At 39.5% G+C, this 27,532-nt stretch overlaps 1 protein-coding gene across 1 annotated transcript; it reads right to left on the bottom strand.

The window, feature by feature from the left end:
• Positions 1–1,535: 1,535 nt before the first annotated feature.
• On the bottom strand, positions 1,536–18,840 carry AK3 (adenylate kinase 3). Its single transcript, XM_026675789.2, has 5 exons — positions 18,475–18,840; positions 9,878–9,997; positions 7,645–7,817; positions 6,238–6,356; positions 1,536–1,933 (listed from the first exon to the last, which is right to left on the bottom strand). The coding sequence occupies exons 1-5, from the start codon at positions 18,623–18,625 to the stop codon at positions 1,810–1,812; spliced, it is 687 nt and encodes a 228-aa protein (XP_026531574.1). The 5' UTR covers positions 18,626–18,840; the 3' UTR covers positions 1,536–1,809.
• Between the last annotated feature and the right edge of the window lie 8,692 nt (positions 18,841–27,532).

Below are 27,532 nucleotides of genomic sequence, written 5' to 3'. Positions count from 1 at the left end.
ATGGGTTGGCAGCTCTTCCAAGGTAGACCAGGCTAGGAAACTGAAGTTAAGAGCACAACTTGTATTCTAAGTTTACGCATGGGTGTCAAGCTCATGTCACGGCAGTGTCACGTGACATATCGGGAATTTTTCCCACTTTGCTAAACTGGATGTGGGCGTGGTCAGCATGTGATGCATCCAGCCTGCGGGCCAGGAGTTTGACAGCCCTGGTTTATGGTAACAGAATTTTGCAAGCCTGAATATACCTCACCTCTCTTTATCTTCTTGAGAACCAAGGAGTCATGCTCAAGACACTTTCCCAATTTCCCTTTCTGCCCAGGATTCAAGGTTTCTTTCATCTGACCAATGTCTTAGTTGCAGCCCTCCCTCCTGTTCCTCAGGGATATTCCTTCTTCCCATTATAAGCAGGCAATTATGTGTTCTCATCAGCCCATTATACCTCTGCTCTAGGAGCTGCATTGGTTGCCAGTATGCTTTTGGGTTCAATTCATGGTACTAGTAATGATCTATAAAGCCCTCCAAGGCATGCAGCCAGGTTGAGGGACTGCTTCTCCCCAATTATGTCTACCATTATGCTATTAGATCCAGCAAGAGATACGCTCCAGGTCCTATTTCAAAATGTCATCTTGGCAAGACCAAGGCGGCAACATTGGCTGCCACAATATTCACCCTTTAGATATCATCCACACACCCCAATCCTGACCCTTTCATAAAATCTTAAAACATAAGGTTTTGCCACTGAGGATCTGGATGTATGGCAGAGCCTGTGGAATGGTTACCTTCATTTGTTGGCAGTGATTTTTTGTCATCTCAGCTGCTGATTATGTTTGTGTGTGTTTTTAATAGCTTTGCATTACAATATTTTAACTGTTGTTGGCTGACTAGAATTTGTTGTCTTCCTTTTTTTCCAAGATGTTGGGGTAGGGAACTAAGGGTTTGTGATACAACAGAGATTATGGTACATTTGAAGAAGCAAAATGGCTGCTTTAATCTTAAATTACTAACTCCACCCAGAAACTCTAGAAAAAGAGGCATCTTCCTACACTACTGCTATCAGCATTAAAAAAAAAAAAACCCTCTACAGCTGTTGGATGATTTGAAAAAAAACAATGTTAAATTCTAAATGCCCAGGCAGGAAAAAAATGTGTCCACCCCTGACTGTGATGATACGAAGTTCACTTTCAGAACTGCCAGCCGTCAGCTCTGTCAGCTGTAGTAGCTGCATTGGAACACTGTGGTAAATATTGATGAAAGTAATCTAGAAGTTTGAAACAAAATGTTCTAAACAGTTTTCCGTCTGAATTCTTAATACAGACGTCTCAGGGAAGTATCCAAAATAGCAAACTGATATGTTCAAGGTTACTATTCATTTATAAAAGTCTTGTGCCCAGCAACATGGGTAGAGTACAAGACAGACTACCTCATTTTTTTAAAGTATAAACTTGCCTACATCCTGTTTAAGGGGTCTTGTGTAAATTCCCCAAATGGGCGCTGATTTTAAACTGCTATCCTTTTCTTGAGAAACTCCATGGATATTTTGCATTGTTGCCAAAAATGAGTTTATTATTAAATACATTTTACAAAAATCAGGTATGCCCAGTACAAAAAACTAGCAGTCAATCATCCTAACAGACTTTGGCACAGAACTAAAACATGGTTATTTTAGAGATTTCAGACAGCTACAGTATATATGAAGCTCATAATTCCACCACAGTCCATTCCTGAATTGTTATGATTCCAAAGATGGATAGAAACTGGATATTTAGCCATATATTAGTAGTTTCCATGTATTAGTACAATGAATCATATTCAGCTTTGAGTAGCCGTCCCCTTCTGGCTCATTTCAGGCAGCTTCGTTTGGAGGAAACGATAAACATGAGGCCAGATTTTGTTGGTCTCCGTTCCAGAAAAAGATTCCAGCACTCCTTTTTGGCTAGAGAGAAAACAAGTTATTTGCACATTAACAATTTCTCTCTCAACTCTTAGATTCTCAGAGTTTAGTATGGGAGATCAACTGGACAAAAAAAACATTAAGATTCTAGGCTGCATGTATACAAACTTTTATAAAATGCATACAGGTAGTCCTTTACTTATGACCACAACTGAGCCCAAATTTTCTGTTGTTAAGTGAGTTCTGCCTCATTTGACAACCTTTCTTGCCAGTTGTTGAAAGAAACACTGCAGTTAATCAGAATAGAACCTGGAAAGGACCTTGGAGGTCTTCTAGTCCAGCCTTCTACTCAAGAGGAGAACCTACACCATTCAGATAGGTGGCTATCCAGACTTTTCTTTAAAATCTCCAGTGATGAAGCACCTGCAACCTCTGAAAGGAAGCTGTTCCACCAGTTAATTGTCCTCACTGTTAGGGAGTTTCTCTTGAATTCCAGGTTGCTTCTCTCCTTGATTAGTTTTCCTCCACTGTTTCTTGTCTTGCCTTCTGCTGCTCCTCTTTGTGGCAGCCTCTCAAATACTGGAATACTGCTAACAGTTGTTCAGCTAATAACATGGTTGTTAAGTGAATCTGGCTTCCCCAGTATTTGTTTTTGCTTATCAGAAGGTCGCAAAAGGTGATCACATGACCCCGGGACGCTGCAACCAGGGGTGGGATTCAAATTTTTTAACAACCAGTTCTGTGGGCATGGCTGAGTTGGTGGGTATGGCTTGGTGGTCATGTTATTGGCTGGGTGTGGCCAACTCAATATCACTTACATCGAGGCACGCATCTCCTTGCCTGGCCTCTCATGACTGTGGGGATGCTGCAACAGTCGTAAGTGTGAAAAATGGTCATCAGTCACTTTTTTCAGTGCCATTGTAACTTTGAATGGTCACTCCACACAAGCAAAGTACCAGCAAAGGAGGGGAAAAAAACTCCAGAGAAGTTCCTGAGACAGGAAGTCTAGTCCTGCCAAGAATGTAATAAAAGTTAATGGAGAGGCAGTTTCTGTAAGCAACACCAGAATGTTTCCTTCCTGCCTTCCTTACAGGATTAGGCCAGTAATTTCTTCTAACAACCGGTTCTCCGAACAGCTTAGAATGTTAACAACCGGTTCCAGAGAATAAGTGCGAACTGGTAGAATCCCACTGCAGATTGTAACTGCCATAAATATGAGTCAAATATGCCAAGCATCTGCATTTTGATCAAGTGACCATCCAGCAGTTCTAAAGTCTGAAACAGTCGTAAGACTTTTTCAGTGTCACTGTCACTCCAAATGATCATTAAAGAAACTGTTGTAAATCAAGGACTACCTTATTTGCTTTTGCACTCTTTTATTAAGTAGCTTTAAAACCTCCCTCAGTTTTACAAGCTGTTTCCATGTTTTCTTTTGGCCTTCCCTTACTTCAAGCCTACTGTTTTGTTCATAGTGGACCTGTCAAGCTATATTGCAGGGGTTTTCAAACTTGACAGCTTTAAGACTTGTGGACTTCAACTCCCAAAATTCCTCCTCCAAGTCATGTTAGCTCAGGAATTCTGGGAGTGGAAGTCCACAAGTCTTAAACTTGCTGAGTTTGAAGACCCTTGCTATATTGCTTTCTTAATATAATTTGTATCCATTCTTACTCTGTGCCTGAAGTCTATACTTAGGACACGTTACTTGGCTCAGCAGGAGACGGACATTTGAAGATGGCCTTGCAGTCAGAAACTGGATTATCTGGCATGTGGGAGAGGCCCTTCTCTTGTACAGCTTCCAGAACACGGTGTGCCTTCCCTCCCTAAGAGCCCTGTTTAGTCTTCTCTCCCAAGGTTTAGGGAAACGGCCAAAATGTATCTCTTTCGCAAATGTTCATGATACCGTTTCAGCACTTAACTCTTATTTCACTTCTTGCAATTTTATGATTGTGTTTTCTAAAACATACGTTAATGGCTGCAAACCAACTTCACTCTTTATCCAAACAGAAAGGCAAAGTATAACTTTAATCATCAGTAACATAATAAACCACAACTGAAAACAGCCTGGGTGATGGAGTAACCAGCAACTTCGGGAGGATAAAGACATAGGACACGTCATAAAGCTATCGCCTCGGGGAGCAGTAGATAAGCAATAAACCATTTCTCAGTAGCAATCATCTTGTAGGGGCCGATTAGGAAATGACAGACGCTACTATAACCATTGGCCAAGTCCTGCTTGGTTGCCAGAGCATAGTATTCATGCAATGTTATTTTGGTGCTACACAAATCTAAGCGACTCCATAGCAGAGTTGATTTGATTCTAAAGGAGGAGTTCCCAATCTCTGGGCCATGGCCCATTTCGAAACCAGGGTGCGCAAGTGGTGGGTGAGCCCGCACAGTTCCATTTGCACGAGTGGCGGGTACTCGTGCAGGAAGCTTCATTTAAGAGAGCGGTGGGACCATAACTGGAGCTGTGTGTGCGAGTACGCAACCTGCTGCTTGTGCAGAACCCTCCCCCCTCCCACCCACCCCACCGGTTCATAAAGCCGGAAAGGTTAGAGACCCCTGCTGTAAGTTCAAAGCTGGATGGGGAATTCTGGGAGTTAAAGTCCGCCAGGCTTAAAGTTGCCAAGATTGGAGACCCCTGCTCTAAAATACCGTATTTGCCGGCGTATAAGACGACTTTTTGCCCTGAAAAACATGCCTCCAAGTGGGGGGTCGTCTTATACGCCGGGAGGACTCCGACTCCCACTTCGAGCTTGAGTTGCAGCCGGGAGGGAGGCTGGGGGAGCGGTGTGTGTGTGTGTGTGTGTGTGTGGGGGTGTCACTCGCCACGCGCTGCGCAACCTTTCCCCCTCTTCCTTCCTTAGCGGTGTGGGGAGGAGAGGATTCAAGATCCTCACGTGCGGCGTACTTTTCTTTTTCTTTTTTTCTTTTTGCACGCAGGTTTTGCATGCGGGCGGCTGTAGGTTAAGGATGGGGAGCCCCCGGGTGGGTTATCAGGTTTTACGGTGCTTCCAACATGTGCGAACGGTGGGAGAGCGGAGAAGAGAGCGAGCGAGCGCCCGCTGTGTGAAATCCTGCCGTCAAAGCAACACTGGGGAGGCAGGGTATAAATTTACCAGGTTAATGTAGCAATGGTGATTAATGCCCAGAACATTGTTTGCGGGTATTGGGGTGTGTGTGTGTGTGTGGTGGTGGTGAGGAGAGGTTGTCCTTTGAATGCGGAAAAGTAGGTGTGACCTTGTGTAGGAAAATAAAGAGATCCTTTTAGCGTGTTTGGCTTCTTTGCCTCCCCTCGTTCGTTTTGACGTGGAGATAATGGCCTTCGGGCGGGGGGAAGAAAACGGTAGCTGGATCATTTCAAATTTCACTTACTCTCCTGCCTCACTTCAATATGTCTGAGCGACTCCAGATACTGGAAGACTTTTTGAATGAAAGTGTTACCTCCATTTTTTTTTTTAAAGAGGGCCACTTGGGGAAAAAAAAAAGATTCTAAGGAATTCCTTGTTTCTTGATTAAATAGAAGGCATTGAATATACTGTTCCTTGGCAGCCTTTTCAGTGTCCGGGTTTTGGTGTGTGTGTGTGTGAGAGAGAGAGAGAGAGAGAGAGAGAGATCAGCTGTATTGAGAAGAGAACGTTTCCTGTGTTCTCATTTTATTTACAACATATTTTACGCTTAATGGTAAGCAATGAAAAATATTTTTAAAACTCATTTCTAAACTCCATAGCTATTTGCATATTCTTGGTTCAAAATTGGATTAGCTCATTTCAAAATTGTCCAAAGCAGAAAAGTGCGTCAAAAAAAAAAAAAGTGCAAAAGTGGAAGGTGTGTGGAAGAGGAGGTAGTCTTATACGGCGAGTATATAACAAACTCTATATTTTGAGTGGAAATGTTGGGGGTCGCCTTATACGCCCAGTCGCCTTATACGCCGGCAAATACGGTACCTTTCCTACAGCATAAGTCTTATGACACTGAAGAACTCATCAAGAAGGACACGTTCCTTAAATGTATCCTCTCTCTCATCCCAGTTATGAAAGGACAGGAATAATTGTACTGTCTTGTCATGTTTGTTCTCAATATCGTTTCTCCTTTAGGCCACTGGGCATTTTTCTTTCTTTCACAGCTTTGCTGGCTGAGGAATTCTGGGAGTTGAAGTCCACAAGTCTTAAAGTGGCCAAGGTTGGAGACTTCTGTCCTAGACCACTCCATGAGTTGGAAGGCAAAAATCCATGCTTAGGCTTCCTTTCTCACTGTTTGCATAGCACATCTGAAACCTCCCTACATTGTTGCAGAGATGTTAAAAGAGAAAGCAGACTAAATATTGCACAACGAAATGTGCTTACCGGTAATACTCCAGGACAGGTTTGGTTTCTGCTTCATAAGATTTCAATCTCTTCATAATTGTTTCTGGTTTATCATCATCACGCTGAACAAGAGGCTCTCCTGTGTGATCATCACAGCCCTGATTATGGGAAAAAGAAAATTCCCTACCATGAACGATAGCAGTTTATACACCGATGAGTTTTCTTCTATGGAATCTACATGCTGACTGGTTTTTGAGTTACGCTGTAAGCTGCCACTCCTGCCTACATTTTTATCACAGAAGTTGGCACATCATGTAACAGGCGGTATTCTTTATATTTAGTAAATTAATATTCAGCATCCGTGCAACAGTCCAAGAAAACTCTTGAGCAATTAAGAGACAGGTTTAAAATATTGAGCAAGAGAGAATAATGGGTCCATATGGCAATTAAAAGGCTGTATTGTATGACAGGATCTTTCCAAAAGATGTGTCCAATCTTAATACATGCTAACATTGTTACTATTATAAATTTTGATCGCTGTTGATTTCTATAAAACACTATTATTGTATGCATAAGAATATAAAAATAAAGCTGCAAGTTGGTAAAAAAAATCAAGTTATGGACTGAACAAGAATGACCTTATGGAGGCATTACTGACATACCTATTAAGTACATTGTCTGTTTCTAGATTTTCTGTCACTTGAAAAAATATAAAAGCTATTAACAGCCTGACTAAAATACTCTTAATGAAAGTATTGCTCAAACGTTATCACTATCAATTCTTACTCTGCCTTTTAATTAAGCATTTAAAAAATAATATGACACTCTCAGCAGGCTGTCCTGTAGCATCTGCAACATTTTAAGATCTCCACAAAATCCCCAAAGGAATACTGTTAAAAAATAATAACTGAAATCTCATGTTAGTTTATTTCAGCCATTTTAAAATGACTTTTATTTTTAAGTCTGAGGCCCAGCATCATAAGCTTCTCGACCCAGCAGGCTGATACTTCCATTTCCTTTTTAATTACCAATAGTATACAGTCTCTGAAAGTGAAAAGTGCCAATTCATGTCCCTACATTGTGATGATTGCAAAAGATGAGCAATTTTCCAACTAAACATAGTTGTCCAGATATTGTTAAATCATGTCAGCTCTGATTAATAGTTTATTCATCACCAGGAGAGAAGCAACTCTAATCCCAGCCTACCTCACAGAATTATTTAAAGACAACACAACTCAATTTTGATTACAATCACATCAATGAACCGTTTTTCAGGGGCTAGCAACAGAGAGGATCAGCCAACATTTAGCACACATTTGCCAAGCTCGGCAGCTGACTGGAAACTGAGATTCGATGTACAAGTTGGTGAATATTTGTTTTTGCATGTACAAGTTGGTTTTCAATATTTGTTTTTGCATGGCTGCACTAGATACAGACACAACTTACAGAGACTTTGGGAGGGTTGAATTCAAGATTGTACACCCTGCCACTAGCAGGATGAATCCAGCGTGCAGTCAGACGTTGCTTGATGGTCTCAAAAGGCACATCTAAAACAATCACGGTGTCAATTGGGCACACCTTATCCAGCGATTCAGCCTGTGGGACAGTCCGGGGGAAGCCTGTGAAAAAACAAAATGCCACTGCAAATAGCTGAAGGCACAGAAACGTGCTGTCAGTAAGATGGAGCCCGATCAGGTTGATGGCAGCAGCTGAGGGGGGTTTTCTTTCATCAATGTTTTTAGTAATTAGATCTTGTTTGTTTGTATCCCACTTTTATTATTTTTATAAACAACTCCAGGCAGGGAACATGTGCAACACAGCTTCTTCCTCCTATTTACTCCACAACAACAACACACCTGTGAGGTAGTTTGGGTTGAGAGAGAGAGACTGACTGGACCGAAGTCCCCCAGCTGGCCTTCATGACAAAGGTGGCACTTTGTTCACAGTCTCCTGCTTTCAAGCCTCATGCTTTAACCACTAGACCAGGGGTCCACAAACTTGGCAACTTTAAGACTTGTTGATGCTATGCTGGCTGGAGAATTCTGGGAGTTGAAATCCACAAGTCTTAAAGTTGCCAAGTTTGGAGGCCTCTGCACTAGACTAAACTGGCTGTCTCTGATTAATGTTTCTAGTTCTTTGTTTTTAGTTCCTTAATTCATGTTGAATCTTTAGTAAAATGTTTTTAGTCCTCTAATGTTTCTTTGATTAACGTTACCAGTTCTTGAAGGAACAAAGAAAGCTACGCAAATACAGCCTGATAAGAGAACTGGTTCAAGTTTGCCAAGGGCGAGGATTATCTTTTCACGTACACGGACTTGAACTTAAGTAACTTGCAAACTCATTATAATGTGAGACCTCCTGAATATGCATATGACCATTAAGAAGCGCATACTAAGAAATTATGGGAAGTTACATGCTACATGTGTGCAGAGTAAGAGATATGTCAAATGATATTAACCAACAAAAGAATTTACTCCAAGCCCTGTATGATTGAAGTGATTAAAGTGATTCTCCACATGAGGGGTTTTTGGTGCTCTCTGAGCTTCATTGCTTTCTTGCAGACTTTTCATTATCCAAGCTAGGTAACATCATCTGAGTAAATTTTTAGTCTACCTTTCCGACTTGGGTTCTGTTTGGGCAAGGCACACCAGGCTTACATATCTGCCAGTGTTTACGGCTAACATACTGTCACTTTTCTCTTACTGAATATGGCTTGGCCTGTTTATTAATTGGAAACATTTGCACCCAAGCTCCAAAAATGGATATATTTGGAATATTCCCATATAGCACTGCATCATTTCATTTAAAGTACGGTATGCTGATAGTTTCTATTTCTATATAACACTTCATCTCATCTGAAACTCAATTAAACCATTGTTGGATCTAACCAGGTCTCAAAATCCACCTCCTTGGTGTATTGGAGAGCATGTTCATATTTAACCAGTATCCATTATATTCGCTAAGTGTATGCTTCATAATTCAACAAGGTGGTTTTTTTCATCCTTTAAAACTATCACAATCTTTAAAACTATCCTTTAAAACTATCACAATCATCTCACATGGACTATTTTGTCAAGCATTGCAGAATTCTCAGTAGTAACCCCACTGCTTAAGAAATTGTGACAGTCAAAGGCCATGTAACTGGAAGGCTTCCTAACTTGGAAAAAGTCAGACCATAGAGCTTATTTTGGCTGTCTAAATGACAGTCCCTATACAATTTAATTAGGCAATGAAGATTTATCTCTTGCTTGAACAGGTATCAAAGAAAGAATTTAGAATTCCCATTATTGTTTTCCATTGCCTTCCTCTGGCATTGTTTCATCTTGATTTACATAGCTCAGAAGGTGTCAAATTATTATCAGATAATAATGTTATAATAAGCCCCTCAAGATGGTATAGACAAAATGCTTGAACAGACTTTTACATCCTTTGTTTAACAAAGCTCTGGTCATATAAATGTTGGCACTTTTCTTTTGTATCTTTTTTCTGTGATTGGATCCAAGCTCTTTTACAGCCCATGCTTAAAACTCCAACTTTGGATATACGTGTGGGTATGGCTTCAAGTCATACCAATACGTTGACTCATACCAATATGTTATCATCAATCAACATGCTATGTTTGAGTTCACTAGCTGGAAACTACCTTTCATTTACAAAAAAGTACAATACAAACTCTCACCATCCAGTAGCACATGGTTCTGATCAAGTGTTTTCAGCTCACTTAGCATCACCTGGGTCATGACATCATCAGGAATCAATTGCCCCTTTTCAATATAAGACTTAGCCAGTATGCCAATTTCTGGGGAAGCAAGAATGAACAGAAAAATCTTAATGAGGTGGGATCTTGCATGCAATTGTGTTGTTGTGTTGTTTTGTTTTGCTCTCAGTAAACATTCATCTTTTATTGGTGGTGAAATGAGCAATAAAAATAATAATAATACATTTTTCCTCAGAGAATCAGGTCTTATTATACAGGGGTCCCCAACCACCAGTCCCCGGACTGGTACCAGTCCGTGGATCATTTTTTACCGGGCCGCAAAGCTTGGGCGCCGCCATCTTGTTTCGACGGCGCTTCCGGGTTTTCGGTTGCTTCTGGGTTTTCGGTTGGAAAGTGCTTCCGGGTTTTCAGTTGGAAAGCGGCGTTTGGGTGCTCGTGCCTTAGTTTCGTCGAAGGGGGGCGGCTTCAAACGAAGAGACGTCCCGATGGCGGTGGAGTCTCGCATTACTCAGGTACCGGTCCGTGGAAGAATAAATAATCATGAAACCGGTCCCTGGTTCAAAAAAGGTTGGGGGCCACTGTTATTATAGACCAGTGGTAGTCAACCTGGTCCCTACCGCCCACTAGTGGGCGTTCCAGCTTTCATGGTGGGCGGTAGGAGTTTTGTCCCCTACTTTATAAATTACCATTACTGTGGAACCGGTGGGCGGTTAGAAAATTTTACTACTAACAGAGATACAAAAGTGGGTGGTAGGTATAAAAAGGTTGACTGCCCCTGTTATAGACTTTACCTGAAAGCTGCTATCACACTCAGGATGGGCACATTTAGTAAAGGTTAAAGAAATACAGGCCAAAAAATATCCTCTTGCAAAACTAAAATCAAACTGTAATCTTGCTTAAAATAAGCATCCCTCAAATTATTTTTTTGAGTTTCAGTTTTTATAAATGACAGATATCTTCTTTTTTCTTCTTTCCTTCCATAACTGAAATCTTTGCTTTTTGGTTCCTATAGCTAATTCATTCCTTTCCTCTCCTTTTACATTTACAGACTGTTCAATTCCATCTACTGCCCTGTTCAAGACATTTCATTAAATTTCCATTTTGTTTCATTGGACATTTTCCAGATCAACTACTTAATAGGCTTTTAAGGTTGTTTATGGCCATGCAGTTTGGTTTGGAAGTATTCCACAATAAACACTGATAGATCATAGGGCGCTAATTAATTAGTGTGGTTTACTTTGGAATATAGTGATTGTAAAGAGAGCCTTACAACCACACTTCCAAACTGGCTGTCATAATAATATCTACTACATGTTTACATTACATGTTTCCTCTCAAATAATATGCCTTCCCACTCTATCACTGTTTATTTTTAACTGCATCATTTCAGATTTAACTTTTATCATTTGCTTCTGATTCTGGTTTTTTGGGAAATCAAGAGGCCAAGGATTCCAATTTGAAAGAAACATTAAACAAATGATAAAGGTAAGACAAACTATAAAGCTGGAAAGCTTCCAGTGTATTTAGTTGCTTCTACCGACAGAAGGAGTCAGGCAACTTAGTATGATGCTTCAATAGCAAAGAGCAAGAAGTGCACACAATAATCTCATGCATAAATTCTTGAGAGCATATTTCCCTGAACACAGTGGTATTTCTTACTTACTGCCTATATGTAAGTTTAATTTTTAAAATATACTGAATTTAACAAAATGTAAATATGACCTTGGAATTAGCATGTAAGCTTAGTTTATATAACAATTAACATGTACCATTCAAACTCCTAGCATAAAGTAGGGACTTTGTAAAAGAAAAGGAACGGTAATTTATTATTATTATTTAATGCACGGGTGTCAAACTCCCGGCCTGTGGGCCAGATGCATCACATGTTGTTCCCCCCCACCCCCCCAGTTTAGCGAAGGGGAAAAAAGTCCTGATACATCACATGACAACAATGTGATGACATGAGTTTGACACCTCTGATTTAGTGTATGGCATATCATACATGGACTAGCAATATATATTAACAGTTCATCTAGATTAGTAGAGCACAAAATATAAACGTTAAAAAGATCTGTGTTCAACTACCAATGTCTAGATCCGTAATGGTGAACCTATGACATGCATGCCAGAGGTGGCACACAGAGCCATCTCTCTGGGCACGCGAGCCATCAACCCAGCTCAGTTCCACTGCACATGCATGCATGCGACTCCTGCCAGATGGTCTTTGGGTCTCTGCCACGCATGCATGGGGGGCAGGGCGCACATGTGGGGTTTGCATGCACGGGACACGGGGGTTGCATGCACATACACAGGACACATGCAGGGGCACACGCATGTTGCATTTTGGGGATGCGCATACACGCAGACGCGCTTTGGGCACTTGGTGCCAAAAAGGTTAGCCATCACTGGTCTAGGTCATCTGACCATTGAAGCGCACCATCATTTACATTAAATGATGAACAATAATCATTTTCCTCTTTTTACATTTCCTAGATGCCAATCTTTCACAAAACACAACTTGAAAATCTCACTATCTTCTCCTTGTTTTATAGAGAAAGGAGAGTTCATGAATTGCTCAAGCAAATAACATCTTCTTTCCTGCCCTAAGAAGAAAAACCTAACTCTGTGCTCCCTTAGGTTCCTTCTCTATTACTAAACGCACTTGTGGCAGCCACTAACGTGCTCTGGGAACAGCAAGACTTTAAACTCAGCAAAGTCACTGATGTTAACCTTTAAGTGTCGGTACAAGTAAATGTTTAACTTATATGAACTTGAAACTATTTAAACTGGCTAGATGCCTTCAGGGTGTACAGAGGAAATTCTGCAATCAACTAACAGGGTATATCTTTTGGTGACTTTATGCTAGTCTTTAGAAATCTAAAAGTAATCCAGTACACATCTATCACTTTGGTTTTTTTCCACATATTCATATTTTAGGCTGTTTTTTTCCTCCCTATTTATATTACAGGTAGACCTCGACTTACAACAGTTTATTTAGTGACTGTTCGACGTTACAAGGGGACTGAAAAAAGTGATTTATGACCATTTTTCACACTTATGACCTTCGCAGCATCCCTGGGATCATATAATCAAAATTTTGATGCTTGGCAACCAGTTAATATTTATGATGCTTGCAGTATCCTGGAGTCAGGTGATCACCTTCTGTGTTCTTTTGATGAGCAAAGTCAATGGAGAAGCCAAAATTCACTTAACAACCATGTTACTAACTTAGCAATTTCTCTGATGCACTTAACAACTGTGGCAAGAAAAGTCATAAAATGGGACAAAACTCATTTAACGAATGTTTCACTTAACAACAGAAATGTTGTGTTTAATTGTGGTCGTAAGGCGAGGATTACCTGTACTGTTTATAGATTCGCTGTGGAAAACTGAGGTTGTAGTACAATTTAAAAATAATCTCAAATCTGTTTCACCTTGCTATAATATTATGGAAATTATTCTCATAAACAATTCAAGATGTGAGGCAAGTCATTGGTCAAATTCCCTACAATCCATCTTTCCATTATGGATTATAGATTAATAGATTACAGATTAATGGGTTGTTATAGTATTATTTATCACAGTGGTTAATTTAGAAAATTTAGGCTTTGCAGGTTAAGCATGAGCCTTCTTATATCCCGGTTCTGTACAACAGAATACATTTATGCAAAACACAACAGAGAATGATGCTCAGAAGCTAAACAGATTCTACTATTTGTTTAATTGGAAAAGTTATAAACAAAGTAGCTCAGGGTTGAAATGAAGAGCCCTTGGCGCTCTCTGAGCTTGCTTGTTTTCTTGTAGACGTTTCATTAACCCGAACTAGGTAACATCATCAGTGCTAGTAGTAAGGAGTACTGATTGCTGTCAGTTTATATTCTGGTTCTTGACTGTCTTGTGAGTGGGGGCAGTCGAAGAACCTCTAAGGCTGAATTCCTAAGACCGTCCTCACCCACCCAGGCAGGCAAGACACCAGTATATAAACTGACAGCAATCAGCACTCCTTACTAGCACTGATGATGTTACCTAGCTGGGTAATGAAATGTCTGCAAGAAAACAAGCAAACTCAGAGAGCACCAAGGACCCCTCGCAAAGTAGAACAACCCTGCAGCAATCAATTGTGAAGTAAACTGAACTTCAGACACAGCATATTTCTAAGTATCACCTTTTTTCTTATGTTCAATCAAGGCTGCCTGGAAAAGTCTTTCCTGCAGTTTTCTTGGCAAGATTTCAGAAGTAGCTTGCCATTGCCTCCTTCCTAGGGCTGAGAGAAAGTGACTGGCCCAAGGTCACCCAGCTGACTTTGTGCCTAAGGAGGACTAGAACTCACTCCTAATTTCTAGCCTGATGTCTTAAAAGCTCTACCAGTCTGGCTCTCTAAGCATCACTTAGAAATGTACAAATAAAAAACACTGTGTTACAATATATAAAAGAGCAGCTTATAATCAACTAACAATTCAGATAATAGTCTTAAAATAATCATAAAACCGGTTAAAAGATCAGCAACGTCCCACCATATTCCTTGGGTCTCAGAATGCCTGCCAAACCATGTTTTCCTTGAAAAGTTTGAACAGTGCAGGAATTGGGTCCAATTCAACAGAACTGCTCTTTATTCTTTGCACATTTCCAATGCTAATCTAATATGTGCCATCAAGTTATTTTTGACTCCTAGCAGCCACCTAACTTTTCTCCCAGACAATCTACCCCTAACCCCAATATTAAATTGATGCATTAAAAAGGATGGATACGGGGATACCTACACTGATGCATTAAAAAGGAAGATACATACATGCATACCTTCAATAAGGTCACTCATCAGAACGCAACCATCAGATGGAACAAAATAAAACAGTTTATGTATAGATCATGGATAAAATCAAGGAATGTCTGGTTTTACTGACAGTAATGGAATTCGATCACATTCACAGAAATGGAATCATACTGGTCTGGTAATAACCGTATATAAAACATATCAGAATTGGCTTCATCAAAAGGGTAATAGTAAGATGGACCCTTGTATCCTTAGAAAAAAACATAATATGGTAGAACATGGATTATATTTTTATGGACTATTCTCCATAAGGACACAACCTTAGTTCGGGAATTATTTTGTATTTGCCCTCAAGAACCCCTGTAAGGAGTGTATTAAAGCATGCTAAGGGTAGTGTCCTCCAAAGTTTAGGTCAACTGCATAGCTATATATATGTAGCTATCTTGCTAATGTTAATGCCCTTCAGAATTTAGGGACAGTAGTATCTAGCTAAGGTTAGTGTCCTCCAGAGTTTAGGGTAATACTCTGCCATGTCTGTATTCCAAACATACATCCATTAACTGCCCCATTAAAATGTTGATGTGAACTGAGCAAATGGAAACAGGAAAACAAAGGTTGCTAAGATTAATGTGCTCCAGAGTTTGGAGAGAGTTGTGTAGCTTTCTTGCTAAGGTTAGTGTTCTCCAGAGTTTAGGGACAGTTTAGGGACATTGTGCAGGTATCTTGCTGACCCTGAGGCAAAACGATTCAGTAAGGTTTCCATATCTTGGGCACATTGCTTGAGTGGAATAAGCGTTTGTCAATTAGTAACTTTCAATTAGAAAATTATCAATTAGAAATTTTCAATTTTCTCTAGGAGAAAGCCCATAATACTGCAATTTTTGCTTGTTCTATAAAATTTGCAAAACTTTGCAGAAAGAAAAGAACTGAAGCCTTCCGAAAAGAACAACAACTTCAATCAGAATGCAATACAGCAAAGCCTACTTCAATTCAGTCTCCTGCAATTTTTAGCTATGGGGCCACTTGGAACAATTCGAGCTGACCCTTTACAATAGAACAAAAGAAAAGTAAGGTCCCAGCTAAGCACCAAACAGTAATTGCACATGCACATATGCACTTTTGCCAAACAAAGCTTTCATACCATTGTTAAAAGCAAAGAACTGTTTTTTTAGTTGGGATCTGTTTAGCATAATGGCCTTGCACACCAAACAGTAATTGCATATGCACATATGCACTTTGCAAACAAAGCTTTCATACCATTGTTAAAAGCAAAGAACTGTTTTTTTAGTTGGGATCTGTTTAGCATAATGGCCTTGCACACTGCAATTAATACTTTACATTGGCATTCTCACAAGGATTACGGATTAACAGCAGCAGGCATCTACCTATCATAAAAGAATTTATGACTTTATTTCACAACTTTGCTTTGCAAATGAAATCAAATGCAGGCCTTAAGACAAGGGAGGCAGAGTCTGCCTTAGATGAATAATTTTCAGCCAAATGGTGCCATACTTGAAGGATAAAATCTCTAAAACCAATTTGCACATCTGCCTCCATATGCTCTAAAGGTTAATCCAGTCAGCCAATTTGTTGTGTTGACTTTAGCACAGAGCTTTCTTATACTTAGAGCAGGTGTCAACCTTGGCAACTTTAAGCCTGGAGGACTTCAACTCCTAGAATTCCCCAGCCAGCAAAGCTGGCTGGGGAATTCTAGGAGTTGAAGTCCTCCAGGCTTAAAGTTGCCAAGGTTGGACACCCCTGACTTAGAGACTGATGGGTGGATAGCAGGTAGTTCACAAGTACCCTCCTTATAAACAAGCACTCTAATAGTTAGACCCCTGTTGGGCATTTATGTGGTAACAATCCATGTAGGTGAACAGAGGAGGAAATAGAGGCCCATTATTCTCAATTATGACATAAGACTGGCAGCAATAAAATCATCTGAGGTTTATTAGGTTTAAACTGTTTTATGAGGCCTGCTATTTCAGAGCTTGTAAAAAAAATCTTGCTAGGACTTGTCCAGCAAGTCTCTGAGAATCTCAGACATGATTTAATGTAAGAAAGAAAAGGCCCAACTAGGGAACTGGTTAACATTAGGTTCTATTTTATATTCAGGCAAATTTTCTTCTCCATATAATGCCCTAAAAGCATTCCCCCATTCTGTGACTGGTATAAGGTAAGGTAATGAAAGGAGTTTAGTAATTGAATGGGAAGCTATTAGGTGCTAACATTAGGCTTATGATGCTGCTATTAAGTGTAGTTGGGAAACCTAGGGTATTTTTCCAGGGTTTTTTCCCCCAGATCTTGTGTATAAAACTAAATCATCCTTAGGTATTTTAAAATATACAATCGGTTCATTTTTAGCCCTAGGTACTCCTTATTAAATCAGGACCGAAGGGCAAGTTTTGCTTTTGGAGTTCGCTCTGCCTTAGTATTTGAGCAGACAGCAGTGGCTAGAGTGACTATAGTTGATAATTTTCAGTTTCTAGAACAACCTTCAATTAGTGTAAAGTATATCTGTGATGCTATTTTAGAACAGTGTGACACTTTACACTGATAAATCCATCTAACACAAACTAGCCCCAGCCCCATGTTAGCAAATGGATCCATTTCCAGAAATAGGTTATCCAGTGCTGTTATCCCTGAAATACTAGGAAAATGATCAAAATCAGATTGACAATTTAGATTATTATTTTTTTTGTATAAAGGAAATCAAATTCCTTGAGATCAGGCGTTTCCAATCTTGGCCACTTTAAGACTTGTGGACTTCAACTCCCATGCTGGCTGGGGAGTTCTGGGAAGAGAAGTCCACAAATCTTAAAAGTTGCCAAGGTTGGACAGTCCTGATTTAACTTATAGTGTAATCAATTAAAGAAGCCTTCGCCCCACCCAATGATGGAATCTGCCAGTATTCCATGCCAGGTTGAAATATATCAGGGTACTGCAAACTACAAAACATGCTAAATATATCTCCACCATATACAACACATATGTTGCCTCTTCGGTATGCTTGATGGCTTGCTCTACAAGCACCAGAAAAATATGACTAAGCTATGGTCAACATAACTAGGTAGATCACTGAGGTCTACAGTGAATTTCAACTAGCTGTGCCAGAGACTTGGTCCTTCACCTGTTAAACATCTGAGCTTGGTTCAAGTTATTCAATGAGGTGAAACAGTGAAAGTAAAACAGACCCCAATGAAGAGTTGGTACATTAATAAAAACACTTGTAGCTGCATTTAATTTCAATACTGGCGTTTTAATGATAGTTAGGAAAGGGTTATTGCTGGCAATTACATACATTGCCCAGGGATACCATATGCAATGGAATAAATAAATGTTGGAGAAATAAAAACCCCAAATCCACATAAAGGGAATACTGTTACAAGGCCTGCCAACCAAAGCTTTATATAATAGTTGCAACCTTTGCATCCTAGGAAGTCTTGCAACTATTTTCAACTATTTTGTAACCCTTCCCTTTCAGAATTTCAAATCTAGAATCAACCAGGGCTTGGTTCACATTTCACACCAGGCTAGGGGCTGAGCCTCTGGCTCCACATATTCTGCAAATCCTCGAGTATTCAATAACCCATGGCTTAGCATAATAGGTGAACCAAGTCACCTAAATACCAGGCTTGCCTAAAGCCTGTTTTCATGTTCCACTCTTATCTTTGCTAGAATAACAAATATAATCGTTGGAATTTCTGTGCCTTTCTAGATAAGAGCGACTCTGCCCTCCCTGAAATAGATCGCTTGATGTAGTGGCCTCCTCGCTCGCCTTCCTTACCGGTCTTCTTGTTCATGTTCTCCCTCAGGATGTCCCCGCTGGAGAGATGCTTCAAGGCGAAGTGCTGGACGATGCGGGAAGACACGGTGCCTTTCCCAGAGCCCGGAGCCCCCATGATCAGCGCCCTCATCAGCGCCGCCCGCACCGCCATGGCCGAGCCGCTTGGCGGGATGGGACGAAAGCAGAATCCCAGCGTCCCGCTCCCCTTGGCTTGTGAAGCGGCGCCTTCTAAGCCCACGGCATCTCCTCCGGAGGGTCACGCAGGTCCCGGCCTCGGCCCGACAGGTAATCAGCCCAACTCAAGAAAATGGGCGTCCCCGCCGTTTGGTCGACGAGGCAGCCCGGAATGACTCCTCCCTCGGCCCCAAGCCCGGCCTCCTAGCTGCCAACAGGCCTCGCTGCAAAGGAGGCGTCTGTGGGGCTCCGTTCCCCCATTTGACCGCTTCTGTCTGCAACCTTTCTCTCCTTCATTTCTTCCTTCTTTCTTTCTCTCCCTTCCTTCCCTTGTTTTTCTCTCTTCCCTTCTGCCTTCCTTCCTTCTTTCTTCCCCTTCCTTTCCTTTTTTTCTCCCCCTTCCTTCTTTCCTTTTTTCTTTCCTCTCCCTCCCTCCTTTCTTTCCTTCCTTCTCTCTCCCTTCCTTCTCGTTTTCTCTTCTCCCTTCCGCCTTCCTTCCTTCTTTCTCCCACTTCCTTTCTTTTTCTCTCCCCTTCCTTCTTTGTCTCCCTCCCTCCCTTCTTTTTTTCTTTCCTTCCTTCCTTTTCTCTCCCACCCTCCCTTTTTTTCCCCTTTCTCCCCTACATGAAAATGAATGCCACATATATAAGACTTGTACAATCATTCACCATCAGTCAGAGTTATCAGATGTGATCTGCAAAAAATCAAGATGACCAATATGGCAGCAAGGAGCTTTTTTATTTATTTTATTGCATTGGATCTGTTCTGGCCAACCCAAAATGAATGACAAAAGGGGGGTAGTTGCTAAAAAATATAAAGTAAATAGATAAATATAATCCAGAATTTTGTAACAGTATTTATTTATCTGGCTGCATATTATTGGAGCCTGAGATTTACTCTCTATGCTCAGTTACCTCTCAGAGCTAACATTAACTCTCCAGGAATTTGAATGAACTTTGAAGTTAGTACAGTTGGTCACTTTGAGAATGTCTGCCTCCAGTATCCTCCTTTCACAACATATAAAGCAGCTTGTTGTGGAAATAAGTTAATTAAAATATAAGCCACACCACCTTATAACCACAAGCATAAACTTTATGTGAGCACTTTGAGTATTTCATCTGTAAAGTTTGTCTGCAAAATAATGTATTTCAGTGCTGTAAATATTTTTGCATGCAACACAACCTCTATAATGGCCTGTCTCCTATCCCTCTGATTGTTACTGGTAGAACCAGATTAATCCTAGGAGACAATGTTTTTCACTTTGAGATGCTAGCTGGGAATTCTGGGAGTTGAAGTGTCTCCATCTTAAAATTGCCCAAGTTTGAAAAAGCACTGCTCTAGAATTATATTTTGCAGGGTTGTCCAACCTTTAATGCTGTCAAACACTATGAAGCAGTATATAAGTATAGTGCTCTCAGAATTCCCAAGCCTGCCATGTCAGCTGGGGAATTTTGGGAATTAAAGTCCAAAAATCTTAAAGTTGTCAAAGTTGAACATCCCTGATCTAGGATGGGACAAAGTTCTATCAAAGCTGTTTCCCATGTTTTTAACTTCTGCATGGAGTCTCTGCTTATGTATGAAGCCATTTTGCATAAATTTGAAGCAACTGTCATCAGTGTGCAGATAACAGTTGTACTCTTGTGGGTGTTCTGAGCTGGAAGTCTCCAGTCTGTGAGGGAGCAGATGTATAAGAACAAACAAAGAAAAAATCTTTCCATTTTGTAAAAAAGAATGATTAAGAGAGAAAAAATAGAATTTCCAGGGATAACCCCTAAGACATTCTTTACAATGGAAAACCATTTGTGGGATGTACATTTTGCTGTCTTACTTTATAATTATTTGAAACTAAGCAAACTTGTAGCGAAGCTCCATATCACACTGGGAAATTGGCAGTAGTCTTTCCGTGTTTCTATTTTTGACAATGCTTCTAACCAGGGGTCTAATGTACATGGCAAGTCACGCAACCTTTTAGTGTCACTGTAATGCAACACAACCACTGTGCCATCCATTTCTTCTTTTGATAAAATAAGTTATTTTAAACTTCCTATATGTTCCCACTGTCTCTCACACCAAGCTACCTCAAGTAATGAAACTGCTTGCATTTTGTACTTCTGTTTTCTAATAGTAGCCCTGTTCAGCTTTTGATAGTTTTTAAGAAAGGACTAATTGAAAAATGGATGGTTTTTTGATAAAATAAGACCCTTAGCAGGAAGAGAAGCAAAAATAATTATATATATCCATTACTCACATAGCCATATTTTCAGAGAGATTTTTTTTGAAATACTTAATGCACTACACAAATATTTCCACTATGCTATCAGACATTTTAAAATAGTGGTTTTTAAATTTTCCTCCATGAATATACTTTTCTTTCCATTCCACATTGATGAAGTTGCTTCTCACTTTTGTGAGAGAAATCACATTTCACCATTATATGCAACTCTAATAGATAGCTGCATACATCCTTCATTCACCTGAAAAGCACTGTGCATGTGCATGCATTAGCTTTATTACATTAATGTAAACTGGTGTTACATATACATATAACATTTAAAATAATGCAGTTTAGAGATGCCTTTCACCTTCTCATGTGTGGTGAACTCTTAAGGGTGTCCTGAACTTATGCAGATTGCTAAAGGTACACTGAGTAATTAAAGAGTAATTATTCTTATCCAAACATCTTTGATCATCACTAAACATCTTGTGTCCAGATATTCCTCTGTCCACATCATAGCCATTCAATGTTACAAATTTTAAATACAGGTACCACGTTTCCCTTGTCTTATATATTTTTTGCCACCAAAAAAAGGCACCAGGTTTTATTTTGGGGGTGTTGTCTTCCATTAACTTACTTTGTGGAAGCGGCACCAATAGCCCTGCTCAGCAGGACCCCACTGCCAGCCCACTTCTTCTGCAGCCACTTGTCACTGCTTGTGCACATCACCCCTGGCCTCCATTTCACCATGACAGGCTTTGCGGAAAGACCTCTGTAGCTGAGAAACGAGGTCCGGATTGATGTGTGTGCCGCCTCCATTTTGCTCTCAGAGGCCTTCAGGAAAAGCCTCTTCAGCTGATAACAAAAGCTCCAGAATCAATCCAGAGTGCACAATCACCTCAGCCAGCCACATTTATCAATGTAATGAATAAGCAGACTGCATGTTCAACACATTTAAATGATTAGCTAGCAGTCCAGTCCCAAAGGTGCTTTTTCAAGAGGCAACTGTACTTTCTGGTTTTTCTTTGAAGATGTTTCATTTCTCATCCAAAAAGTTTCTTCAGCTCTAACTGGATGGAGGTGAATAGAAGGATTTATACTCCATGCAGACAGCTGGTCATTTGTATTCTTTTAGTGAGTCATTAAGGCCACCTGGAGGTTTATCTGTGTCATCAGGGTCACCTGAGTACAGTACACCCATTTCATGCATTTGCCCTACTCGGCTGATAAAGTGAACAATACTAACGTTTAAAAAATGTAATTGTTAATACCATCACTGACCAATGGGTGTCACTAATTTTTGGAATGGACAACTTGACTCCAGCAATTTTTCTACAGTATTCTATTAAAATTCTATGGAACAAAATTGCCCTTATATTCTGATCTTAGTTAGAATGGAATGACATACAAGTTTAATAATTATAATTATTATTAATCAAGAAATGAGAGTTTTAAGATAATATTTCAATAAAGTCAAAAGCCAAGACAGTAAAATCAATTTTAAAACTTTAAAACATCTATAAATCAAAGCGACCAGCAAAGACATGAAAATAAAACTATTTAACTGAATATTAAAATATTTTAGAATATTGTGTTTAGCAATGGAAATAACAACCACCAAGAATATAAAAGGTATTTATTTGCAAAGCAATAAATGATAATAAAGTGGACAACAAGTGAATCAATCTGGAAAAGTAGTACAGGTAATTCACTTTGTTTAGTGACTGTTCAAAAGCTGGCTGGGAAGGTTAGAAATGATAATCACATGACCCCCGGAAAGTGCAATTGTCATAAATAATGCCAGTTGCCAGGTGCTCGCATTTTGATCCTATGACCACAGGGGTGTTGCAATGGTTATAAGTGCAAAAAATAGTCATAAGTATTTTTGTTCAGTGCCATTGTAACTTCACACAGTCATTAAATAAATAGTTGTAAGTCAAGGACTAACTGTAAATAGGAATAAACAAAGCATGCCTTAGTATTATGTGGAAAAAGTTAATCTTTTCCTGTTCAAATTATTTTTAATGGAAAGAAAATAGAAGAGACAAAGGGAGAAGGGTGGATTATAAGTGGAAGATTATGATGATTTAATAATGATATAATTAATTCTATTTATATAATAGAGTGCTCTTCCTCTCAGAGGACCCCAGAGTGCTATGATGTCTAGAAAGATCAGAAAGAGAGTCTGGCATCTGGATGGCAATAAGTGTGCTCCAATTAACTGTAATTCCTTTCCAAAATAGATCATTGCACTAAACCAAAATATGATTGATTTGTTTGGAGCGGCGGTCGCCTACCGGTGGGCCGTAGCCCACTGGTGGGCTGTGAGAAAATTTTGGTGGGCTGCAGAGAAATCTCACCCCCAGAGCACCCCCCCAAAAAAGCAATTAATCCAGGCTGTGCAGAAACACAAGGCTGCGCCGCCCACATGGCCCGCGGAAACCCTCCCCGCCCACTCACTCCTTACCCAACAAACTTGCCTGCTAAATTGCTATTTTAACTTTTTCCGACCATCATCTGTTTTGCTGTGCCGGGAGATTTAGATTAGCTAGGAAGCAGGAAATGATTGGATTTCTTGCTTTCTAGCTAAGCACAACCGAACCTCCCTTAGGACTGAAGGTTTGCTTGCAAGCAAATTCAATGCAGACACACAGCAAGCAAATTTGAGAGTCTGAGCTAGCCGATGGCAGATAGATAGATCTCTGAATGAATCTGTGATTCTGTGAGCAACTCAATCTGCCTGCCTGCTTTGCCTGGTTTTGGGTAAAAGTTGCTCTTTTTTTAAATTAAAAATTCAATATTTACGTGCATGGTGCGTTGTGAGTTAATTTTGTGAGTTTGCTTGCAAGCAAATTTTATATGACAGACTGAGCTAGCCAATAACAGATAGAATCTGAATGAATCTGTGATTCTGTGAGCAACTCAATATGCCTGCTTTGCCTGATTTTGGATAAAAGTTGCTCTTTTTTATAAAAAATTCAATATTTATATAAATATTTATAATATTTACATGCAAGCCATGCCCAGCCAGTCACATGACCAACAAGCCACACCCACAAATTAGGCCATGCCCACAGAACCAGTTAGTGGTCCCTGGGATCTAAAATTATGAGTTTGGTGGTCCAAAAGGTTGGCGACCCCTGGTTTGGAGCATACAGCATACACGTACCAGTCTTCTAATACTGAAGGAACAATGTTGTCTTTTTAAGGGGAAAAAAAGAGCATAAAGGATTCAAAAATTGGTTTGAAATATACTGCCTATTTCTGCAGGACATACTAATAGCTAGCTTATCCGGATTTACTCAAATTACATTTGGGGAGGGGGATAACACAATGCAGTAAGTTAATACATGGCTGCCTTATTTGCCTTAAAATTTCTACATTAGTAATTCATTTTCTTTAAAAAAAAATTAAATCCAAAGTTTACCAAACAGAAATGGATCTGACAACATCCACTCCCTTAACTGCATCAATTTTTTCCATATTCATAGAATGTGCAGAAAAATCAATTCAATTCTATAAGAACTGTGAGAATAAAACTTTAAGGCTCACAATGTTCAGAAAATTCTAAACAGATTTACTCATCCAATAGTAAGCTCCCAGAGACATAAACTGCAAATCTACTATGTCTTGCACTTGGAACCTGATCTGAAGCCAATACAATGTTCAATTTGGCAAGTACCCATCAAAATGTTGTCTAGATAGACCAGGGGTCACCAACCTTTTGGACTTCAGGGACCACCAAACTCATAATTTTAAATCCCAGGGACCACTAACCGCTTCTGTGGGCATGGCCTAATTTGTGGGTGTGGCTTGGTGGTCATGTGACTGGCTGGACATGGCTTGTATGAAAATATTATAAATATTTATATTAACATTGAATTTTTTATTAAAAAAGAGCAACTTTTACCCAAAATCAGGCAAAGCAGGTAGGCAGATTGAGTTGCTCACAGAATCATTCAGTGATCTATCTATCTGCCATCGGCTACCTGAATCTGTAACATAAAATTTGCTTCCCATGAGTCTGCACTGAATAGAACCTTCAATCCTAAGGGAGGTTCAGCTGTGCTTAAAAGCAAAGCTGAAGATCTAGAGACTAGCTAGAAAGCAAGAAAACCAACCATTTCCTGCTTCCTAGCTAATCTAAATCTCCCAGCACAGCAGAACAGATGATGGTCGGAAAAAAAAAAAGGAAAAATAGCAGGCAAGTTTTCTGGGTAAGGAGTGAATGGGCAGGGAGGATTCCCGTGGGCCATGTGGGTGGTGCAGCCTTCTGTTTCTGTGCAGCCTAGATTAATTGCTTGGGGTGTGTGTGTTCTGGGTGTGAGATTTCTCTGCGGCCCACCAAAATTTTCTCACGGTCCACCAGTTGGCAACCGCTGTTCTAGTCCAATCCCTTGCTCAAGCAGGAGGCAACCATGCCGTTTCAGATAGGTGGCTGTCCAGTCTTTTCTTAAAAACCTCCAGGTTGTAAACTTAAAGTTTGCATACTATGTTTTGAAAGTTTTCATACTATTCTATCCATGCCAACTTTTTTATAATGTGTACAGATAGTCCTCGACTTAAGACCACAATTGAGTCCAAAATTTCTGTTGCTAAGTGAGACATTTGTTAAGCGAGTTCTGATCCCATTTGACAATCTTTCTTGCCACAAAGGTACTTTGTCAAGAGGCAAGTGGCTTCTCTTGTTTTTCTTTGAAGACGTTTCCCTTCTCATCCAAGAAGCTTTTCAGCTCTGGCCAAAGTTGTTCAGTGAATCACTGCAGTAAGAGTTACCATATCAGACAGGTAACTGTCCAGTCTTTTCTTTAAAAATCTCCAGTGATGAAGCACCCACCACTTCTTGAAGGCAAGCTGTTCCACCGGTTAATTGTCCTGTCAGGAAGTTTCTCCTTAATTCCAGGTTTTCTCTCCTTGCTTCGTTTCCCTCCATTGTTTCTTTATTTTATTTATTTATTTATTTTGATTTGTCAATCGCTTACAAGATAATAGGTATAAGTATATACATAGTTATGAATACATGAAATAGGTACATAATAAGAAAAATAAAAGAAACAATAGGACAGGGACGGTAGGCACGTTGGTGCGCTTATGCACGCCCCCTACAGACCTCTTAGGAAAGGGGTGAGGTCAATAGTAGACAGTCTAAGGTTAAAGTTTTTGGGGTTTGGGGAAGAAACCACAGAGTCAGGTAGAGTATTCCAGACATTGACCACTCTGTTGCTGAAGTCGTATTTCCTGCAATCAAGTTTGGTGCGGTTAACCTTGAGTTTGTATCTATTGTGTGCTCTTGTATTGTTATGGTTGAAGCTGAAGTAGTCATTGACAGGTAAGTCATTGCAATGTATGATTTTATATACCATACTTAGATCAGACCGAAGATGGCGTAATTCAAGGTTTTCTAGGTGTAGAATTTCAAGTCTGGTGGCATAAGGTATTCTACAACGAGTAGAGGAATGGAGAACTCTTCTTCTTCTTTTTTTTTTTTTAAATTTTATTTGGGTTTTCACAAAAACAAAATACAAATAAAACATCTTTTTTGAAAATAGCATGGTCCCAGGTTGTCACTTCTTCATACAGACACAAAACTCAATTTCATGCTCATTTTTATATTCTATTCCATATCTTATTACCATTTTATATTTTCTACATAGTTTTTCCCCCTTTTTAATTTTCTCAACTTAGTTTTAATTATCTCATCTCAATTCAAATCATTATATTTATACTTTTGTCTGTCCTGTTTCAATTTCACATTATTTTTTTCTTATTAAGCAAATTTTTCCCTGTAGTTACCAATTAGAGTATGACACCTTTATATCCTTTAATTTTATCCATTCAAACTCTTATTTAAGCTTCAATGTATACCTTTAAGATTATAGCATTCAATATAATACATAACTTCAAATCGAGTTTTGCTTGGTACATTCTTAAAATAGAGACTATATTCTTAAAAACAAAAAAATTATATATATGTATGTATGTATGTATGTATGTATGTATGTAAATAAAACACACATTCCATTCCAATTCAATTCTATCATTAATATGCATTAAAATCTTAACATCTTTAACATTTCTTTTCAATTAAATATACTTCCTTGGGTACACTTATAAACTTTCCATAGTTAATTCTTTTTTCCCCATATTTCTCACTTATTTTTATATAAATCATTACTAATAATTAAAAATGTTCCCTTTTAATTCTCTCAATCATTTTAATTCATTTATTTATTAACAAACATCCCACTACATTACATTAAATATTTTATCCATCATCATATTTCCTAAAATTATTTCTATTTGTAATATAACAATGCTATCTTATTTGTTGAGATTTGAAGTTGCCATTTGTTTGACCATTCTGATACATAGTCGACGTCTTTTGGAAGGGTAGCAGTATTGTCTGTGGTGTTGAATAGCTTTACATCATCAGCAAACGCAGTTGCTCTTAATATGATTACAGAGGTAATTTATGTAGAGTATGAAGAGAGTTGGTCCTAGAACACTGCCTTCTTGTCTTGCCTTCTTGTCTTGCCTTCTGGTGCTTTGGAAAATAAGTCCCCCCCCCTTCTTTGTGGCAGCCCCTCAAATACTGGAATACTGCTATCATGTCACACACACACCCCTCCTTTTCTCTAGACTAGCCATAGCAGGGGTTTCCAACCTTGC

This window comes from Notechis scutatus, chromosome 2, assembly GCF_049901735.1.
Source record: "Notechis scutatus isolate UNSWTSFEM ecotype Mainland chromosome 2, rNotScu1.2, whole genome shotgun sequence".
Lineage (NCBI taxonomy): Eukaryota > Metazoa > Chordata > Lepidosauria > Squamata > Elapidae > Notechis > Notechis scutatus.
Note: the sequence above shows the minus strand (reverse complement) of the source record. Positions and strands in the feature narration are given on the sequence as shown.

What these genes read in the sequence shown, in the direction of transcription:
- AK3 (XM_026675789.2), bottom strand. Translation starts at nt 18,625, where the DNA reads ATGGCGGTGCGGGCGGCGCTGATGAGGGCGCTGATCATGGGGGCTCCG. An exon ending in GAACATGAACAAGAAGACCG is followed by an intron (nt 9,998 to 18,474) that starts GTAAGGAAGGCG and finishes TTGCTTCCCCAG; the next exon opens with AAATTGGCATACTGGCTAAG. An exon ending in TCAACCCTCCCAAAGTCTCT is followed by an intron (nt 6,357 to 7,644) that starts GTAAGTTGTGTC and finishes TCCCATAATCAG; the next exon opens with GGCTGTGATGATCACACAGG.